Source organism: Colossoma macropomum, unplaced genomic scaffold, assembly GCF_904425465.1.
Source record: "Colossoma macropomum unplaced genomic scaffold, Colossoma_macropomum, whole genome shotgun sequence".
NCBI classification, from domain to species: Eukaryota; Metazoa; Chordata; class Actinopteri; order Characiformes; family Serrasalmidae; genus Colossoma; species Colossoma macropomum.
This window is the reverse complement of record NW_023494800.1, coordinates 31385820-31394074: the sequence shown is the minus strand read 5'-3', so window position 1 is coordinate 31394074 and position 8255 is coordinate 31385820. Positions and strand designations below refer to the sequence as shown.

At 37.2% G+C, this 8255-nt stretch overlaps 1 protein-coding gene across 1 annotated transcript in view; it reads left to right on the top strand.

The window, feature by feature from the left end:
- Positions 1-481: 481 nt before the first annotated feature.
- The window catches only part of fstl4 (follistatin-like 4), a 224068-nt gene continuing 216294 nt past the window's right edge, over positions 482-8255 (top strand). Inside the window, exon 1 of the mRNA XM_036589017.1 lies at positions 482-619. Coding sequence (XP_036444910.1) covers positions 491-619 — 129 coding nt within the window. The 5' untranslated portion in view covers positions 482-490. The remainder of the gene's footprint in view (positions 620-8255) is intronic.

The window sequence follows — 8255 nt, the reverse complement described above, 5'->3', positions numbered from 1 at the left end:
TTTTCACTGATGTTCTCTAATTTCTATTGATAGCAGGCATCTGTTCAAATTAGTTTTGAGTCATTTACAAGGTGAAATCTGCGGAAATAGTCTTCATTGGTCAAAGTTAGAGTTCTATTAGTCATTTATCACCTTTCAGTTTTTATCTTGAACAACATCACTATGCTCTTTGATTTTTTTTACCTACCTTTCAACTTTAAAGAATATCTGACAAAAAACACACATTCTCACCTTTTCATCATTCTCATCAATTGCGACTTGTTGTTTCATGGAGGACAGCTGCAATAGCAATTATCGCCGGAGGAGAGCCGTCTCTATAATGTTATTGAAGTGCCTGGTGCCCGCATTAATTAGTTGAGTGGTGATAAGTTTTGACAGCGCTTGTCTGTCTGAGCTGCGTTTGCCTGTGGCTCTGAGTGGCAGGGGCCTGCCTGCACGGCTGTGTGACGCTTTGTGCCGTGTGTTTTCTCCCCGTGACAGGCTGACACTGATGGGCGGGCTGGGCATTTGGGCACTCCCCATCCTGCTCGGAGCCTCTTTCTGGCAGGCCTACGAAGGACGAGGCAGCGTTGAAACAGTGAACAGCGCGGAGGAGGCCCCGGAGGGACTTCGGGAAGTGGTAAATACTCTCTTCCTGTCTTTGTTTCCATATCTTACTTTGGTTATTTTTTCTCACTTTTGCAATTCAGCTTTCAATGAAGATGAACACCTTTATTTTCAGTGATTAAAAAAAAAAGCACTTCATTACTCCAACACGTGTCCCATGACCTAATATCATCGTTGATTTCTCTATCTGGTGTAATACAGTACAGCAATCCCGTCCTTGCGGGTGTCCTTGTTTTTCTGTTATTCCAACCATATACTCTTGAAGAAGAATTTCACCTATTTTAAAAATTTTCTGAATAGTTCAAATGTAAACAAAGTAATTCAGAGTGGTTTGATGTGAAATGTTCCATTGTAAAGAAACATACTGACCTTTATAATGGTGCTGACAGGAATCAAGGTTCTCAATATCTAAAACCTAAATATATTTTACATGGCTTAAAAAAACTACAATTTAGGCCAAAAACTTTCATAAAACAATGTCTCAGGCACAAGGCAATGTACTCAGAACCATTTAATGGAATAGCTTTCTTTGAGGCTGCTAACCACACTGTAAAAATGATTTGTCAGTTAAAATCAGTTCGTATGGTAACAATCAGTTGAACTAGTTTTGTTCAACTTAAATAAATACTTTGATTGAAACAGTGGTTCATTTAAATTATATAATAAGTATGAGTTGAATAAAGCTAGTTAATTTAGTTGTTACCACATGAGGAAAATTTTTTAGGTCGAAGTGACAAACAAAATTTTACTGTGCGCTTTAAACATCTGGTTTTATTCACCACCAATGAATAATTCTGATTCAGTTTCTTTGGAATGGAGTGGGGATGGATACTCTGAATGACATCTTAAAGATCTAATTATGCAGCAACTTTACCAATAAAAGTTGTTGGCTTGCTCATGTGGTTTTAGGAAAAACCTTTTATTGATATAGAACCTTTATATTATACAGAGGGTCGAAAGTTGTAAAAAAGGTTCTTCACACCTGCATTTCATTTACAAAAATGGTTCTTTAAATAACTGTCCATTGAAAGGTTCTCTTGAAAACCAAAAGTGGGTCCTTTCTGGCATCATTTTATAGAATGTTTTCAGTTACATTTAAGCACATTACATGTGCTGAAGGCATTTCTATGTTACTTCTCTAATACAGTGTGGGAAGGTTCTGCAAGAACACAGCCAACAAATTACATCTATCAAGTGAACACACTGTCACGATACCATTTTTCTTTGCTCTGAAATGACTCCCTTTAAAATTCCATTTGCTCCCATTTGCATGAAAACACCCTCAGGATCCTCTGCTTGCTCAAGATGTCCTGCCATATAAGTCATTGCGTTCTCTCCAGTGAAGCTTTCTTTCTGTACTTTCCTACATTCATGCCCGCCTCATTCCTGTGCCCAGTCCGTGAATGGAAGCTTTAGCCTTAGCTTACGTTGCAGCAAGGAAAGAATGTGATTTTATGCCACGTCCAAGCAGTCTTCACAAGCCCCTGTCTCTTTAAATCAATTGCCCTACAGACCAGTGAAGAAAACGCAGGCTTGTTTTTTCCCTCACCCTCACAGTTGTTTTACCCCTCAATTCTTTGTGCAATTAAGCATGAACCCCTCTGGTCTGTTTTCAGTCTGTCTTGCCCATGGGGTGCCAAGTTGGCAGTGAGCGGGGGAATGTCATTGCATTCCAAACTCGCTTCTGCAACCTTAATCCCATGGCGCAAACAGATTCTTAGGCACCCCCACCAGCCAACCCCATTCTGAAGAAGGTAGGGTGGTAAAGCTGTCGGCTGGCGTGGGGGGCTCAAACCCCGTGGTGAATTGGAGCAAATGAAGGTGGATGCCTTCACAGACACAAATTGACTGTGCCAGCACTGCCAAACAGAAAAAAACAAAGAACAGACAGCATAATCAACCAATATTTACCTGAGCCTCGCAGTTATCTGTTTGTAGTTAGGATCAAAGAGAGTCTTCCTGAAGAAGAAATCTTGTAGTAAGTTCTTTCTCACATATACTGTTTTTTAAAAAGGTTTAATAAAAAAGGCCCAGAGGAGGAAAAGTTCACCAATCAAACAAAAATATACCTGCATGATATACAGATACAAGGCCTGTCAACGCTTACCTTTTCTCAAAATCAGAATTACTATGACAAAGACAGCTCTTCAACTAAGACTTTAACAACCTGTCTGAAAGATTTCCAATTTGCCATCTTTGCTTCTACCACAAAAAATGAGCAAATGTGGACCATCCTACTGAATCAGTTCCAACTGTAATCCCACCAGAGAAAAAATATTTAAAAAATAAATTTCAATCCTTAGTTATTTACAAGGATTATGTTGTGATCTATTTAAACCCAAGATATTAATTGAGATAATTATATGCTAAATATATACAAAATCATAATTTTTAGATACTTTCTTCTGGGGGGGTAGGCTGTCCCAAAACCTAACCCCTACAAGTTTAGTTAAACTTGCAAAATTGATATTTACATTTTTTTGTTCTTTTAATGTGAATGGTTTAAAATGTCATGTGTTTAATTTCTTGTTAAATAAAGTTTTCCCATGTTTTTATGTTACCACCAAAACACAAAGCATTTTGGTTTGTAGGTGGAGCCTTATTTTAGCCACACCTCTGCATTTTAGAGCAGGAAATGAGAGTGCATCCCTTTCCCTTATGACACATGGTGAGCAGTTAGATCCCATTGCTTTGAAGTAAATGTGTCCCAAAGTCTGGAAACCTTGTCACAATCAAAACATATTTTCAGCTCCCTAAGTAACTTTTTTGTGTTTTAATGAGAAATATTATGACTTTATGTTTGTGCAAGTGTTCAAAGCGTTTTTTGCTAGTAATGTCCTGGCTAGTGCTTTTGAGTTCTGATCAAAATGAGCTAGAACTACCGAAACAGTCACTAACAAAACATTTGGCAAAGTTACAGAGGAGTTATTATTGTACTGGTTGTGACAAAATTAAATGTTCAATCAACAATCTTTATAAAATAAACATAAGGTATAGGAGCAGTCAAATAAAAAGAAGAATTTAGTCAGTTAAAAGTGTGAAATGTGTTCTCAGCTCCCTCTTTGGTCACAGCTGGTTTATGTGCTTCACTTTTTTTGAACCTGAAATAATTTTAGTTCTTGTTCCCGGTCATATTAAGCACATTTCACAGAATTCTTGTTTGTTTTTCAGAGTTGATTACAGTGAAGGGACTTGTGCCCGACTCTAAAACATCTTTTTTGGTTTTGAATATATCACTGTGTAGCAGCAAGTAGGAAAAAATAATATTAACTAATAATGTTTTGCCCTCTACCTACTAACGCACCTGTCTTCACGCGAATGTTTAGCTCGCGCAGAGACCCTCCCTGGTACCCCTGTGTTTCACTTAAAAACACACTGCAGAAGAAAAATACATTGTGATTTCTGGTTCATGCTGACTTTAAAGAGGATTGCAAAGTTAACTGTCACTTTGGAACATGCCTTCTTTCTAATATACTTCAAATTACATTAGAAAGTATACCGAGCACCTGCACGAAAATGCTTAGCCGGCCACTTGTTTCCACTGAGGTCAACAGAGCAGAGCAGTATTTGCGCTTAATTTTTTGGTGGTGTTGTGCTTCGCATTTGCTTCACATTGCAGTGTTATGTGAGTTAATACCTGTACAATAATAGTGGTATTTTAATAACTATTAAAATTCTATAGAAATTGCATGTTGCTTTCTGATTTCTTTTGCGCAAAGAAATATTTATCCTAGATAAATACACACCAACCTTAATGGTCATTAAGTAAGAGTTGTTAATTTTGTTAATTTTTCGGCGTCAGAAATGGATAGGAGATCAAATGTAAACATAAAATCAAGATCTACACACACACACACATATATATATATATATATATATATATATACACATAAAAGCAAGAGTGGAGCTTATACACACACGGATATATATATATATATATTGACTTCACCGCTCCTCATGCTCACCTGACAGATGGTAATGTTAACACATTAATTTGATTTTGGTTCATGTTGATTAAGATGCAGACAACTAGAACACTGGTTGATTGTGTTTACAGTAATACCTAAGGGCCCTTAAACTGCTACAGTCTTAATGGTGTACTATAATAAGTGGACCATTAGTGGTTTAAAAAAAGGAGAATACACATTTAAGCTTTATTATATTCCTGATTTCTAGATTATGACGTCCATAATAAACTTATTAGGAATTCTCTCAACTCTAGCCTAAAGGTCATTAAACAAATGAGTTCTAAGGACTTACAATTGATATTACATTTAACAGTAAGCCGTGTTGTTAAAAGAATCAAGTTTATCACAGGTTTGTAAGTTAATTATGCCTAAAAATACTGCTTTACCTTTCTTATGCTGAAACTATTTAATATTTCTTGCAGTGCGCCTTTTAAGACAAAGTCAATGAACCGCATTTATAGAACATGTAAAATCCAGTAAAAACTGATGTAAGCCCTTCAGAGAGCAACATTTTAATTTCATCCAGATTTAATACCTAATTAGCACATAGAGATTAAGAGTGTGTATGTCCTAGCCTAGTGTACTATGAAGTCAATGCATTGAAGGACTCTTTTCAAGCATACACTCCACTGAGCAGATGCTATTAAACTGAACAGCAGGCTGTCACAGATGACTGAATCTAGGTAGATATGTTCTAAGTCTCCATTTGAAAAAGGCACGTTAGAAAAAAAAAAACATAGTCATCTCCACATCATTGGATGTAGCTATAGCAAGTTGAGCTAAAAGGGCTTTGAGGTATTTGAACCATCATTCAAGCAAGGTAGCTTGTTTTTCAAGTCTGGAGTAAAGGGTGGGGGAGACTATCTTGCCTCTACCCCTTTAAAAATAAAAGTGCTTAAATGATTTGTGCCTTGGATAGAGTTCCAAGAAAAACCTTATAGAACCTTTACATCACGTGGGGTCTCATTAAACTTTTAAAACATTCCTCACACATTGAGTCCTTTACAAAAAGTGTTCTTCGAAGAGCCTAGATACTTTTTTACACTTACACATACATTTGTTTTATACATTTTTCTCCACTTACAATATAATTTTTATGTACCAAAACATTGCAAAACATCAGTGTTTCAAAACGGGTTGTTTTTGCAGATTAGCTTCCATATATAGACTGTCTGGGCTGGGTACTGAATGTTACATTGAAAAACTTTTAGTGTTTACATTCTATATCAAACGCTTTTATTTCAGAAAAGCAGAGAATTTCCACTGGGCTCTTGGGCCACCAATCAATAACCCTCATATTAGCTGTTGCGGTGATTACAGTTAAGAAATTCAGACAAAATCTGATTTGATGCATTTGTTAAAAGAAAATTCAAGGTAGATGGCCTTTTTTATAGTTGCCCAAAATGTGACATGTTATGGCTAGGGGCAGTGTAAAATAAGCAATGTCTATCCGAATGTCTATTTTGTGATATTTGGTTTTTATTAGCATTGTGTCTTTTGCCTTGCTATAGAGTGCAATGATAATGAATGGGAAGGGAAATCAGCAGTAAATCAACATCTCTAGTAGAGAAGTCAAGCACTGAGATTCTGGAACCGTGCCATTCAGCCTAATGTGCTCAATGTGTGGCACGAATTCGTGAGAAGGCGAGAGGAAGGAGTGTTAGCATAAGGAAGCAGGAAATGTAGGTATTAGCAGGGAGAAGACATCTTCAGCTCCTGACCCCCTGTGCCCTTCCATTGCGGGGGCGATTAGCACTTTAATTAGACGAATATCTGCGCACATAAAAGCCTCTTCAACCCTGCAGTGGAACTTCTTTGTCTCACTTCATCTCCAGAGCAGACACGTCTAAAATTACAGTTAATCAAAAAATACTTATGGGATGAATCGTGACCATAAATAGCCCTGTAACATGTAGCAATCAATCCAGCTAATGACGTGCATTAAATTCCAAATGCGGTGTCCTTAGATGTGACACATCATGTATTTTTCCCATTACTCGTCACTGTAGACTCTTTGGTCCCAGTTTTGTGGAACTGTTGAATCTCTTGGCGATCGTCCATAATGAAGGATCCCAACTGAGCTCATTAACTGTTGCCTCTCCATTAACTTGATGAACATATGCTCAACACTGTGTCTTTATTTGATAACATAGATATTGTTAGATCTGAATACAAGATCTCGTCTGGGTCAGCTAGTAACTACCATAGACCTCCGAGGATGTGTCTGCATTTTGTAGTTCATCATTAGCTGTGGAAAAGTGCAAATCAGTTCAAATTACCAAACTAATTTACTGTGCCCTTTTAATCCTGCAAGTCACAAGTTTGTGAGTTAGTAATACGCAGCTATGCGCAGTTTGTATAAATTGCTGCAGCCTTAGTAAACCAAACATTATTTAGATGCTTTGTAAGCCCATATTATAGTCACATCAAGGTACAAAAGTATATATTTAACAGAAAATTACACAAAAACTTTCATATGCAAGTACAAAATCAGTGTCGGTTACTGCAGGCACATAAAGCAAAATAAAATCTAAATCAAAACAGAGTGGAAAAAAGTATTGCCTGCACACTGCTAACATCAACCTCAGTTTTCCACAGGTGGTGCTCGTGAGAAATTTAAGCCTAAGAGTTCTTTCTGTCCTGTCCTTTCAAATCCTCCCATTGAAACCCACTGAAGAATAGTAGAGAGGGATGTCAACTTGCTGTTTAGTATCTCTTCTCAAATGTGCAGTCTAGCCTGACACCTGTTAAAAACAAGCTCTTTCTGGACTACTTGAAGACAAAGACATATCAGAAAACCTGCAGATGAAGATGGTGGTTTGGTAGTCATGCCTAAGGCCTTTTATAGCCAAGAAGCTCTTTACCAATTACAGAATGCAACCTTTTATAAAATTGTACCACCTGTCCCTACAAAACAATTTAAAAAAGAAATTGAAGCGTTTCTTAGAAATGCACACTCTCAATCTTGGCTTAAAGATAAAGAGTTGCAATATCTGTTTAATAGATCCCCCACAAAGCTTGGATTTTATATTTTGCCTAAAGTGCTTAAAAACTTAGTCATTCCGTCCTGTTGTGGTAGGTAATGCTTTTAGTGACATCCCTTCCTAGCTGTCTCAGAGACATGGCAGATTTTTTACAGTGCCTATCCTCGGTAGATAAGATTGAGCCAAATGCCACCTTGGCTAGTATGGATGTTGCTTCTTTAAATACTTTATACTTATACCTCTTCATATACTCATAAAGAGGGTCTTTTGGCCTTAAACATTTTCTTAGTCAGTGTAATGATGACATTGGTCTTCCTACTCAAATGATTACTGATATGGCAGAACTGATCTTTACAAAAAATTATTTTCTGTTTGAGAATCTGTTGAAGGCACTGCTATGGCAGCCAATGTGGCCCCTGATTATGCAAAGAGGAACAATAAAATCATGCAAAGAGGAACAATATATGTGGACCTTCCATTAAGGTTGGTCATCATGTAGACACAAAGTATGTAGATATTTTGTACATGAGTTAAAATCAGTGATGGAAAAGTTCTCTTCCCTATATAGAAAGGACAGAAAACCAGTCTCCTTCATGCTAAAAGTGCCCATCCAGTTCCACTAAAACGCAGCCTGCCCTATAGTCAGTTTACAAGACTCTGACATATTTGTTTGGATACAGCTGATTTTGAGGCTAGA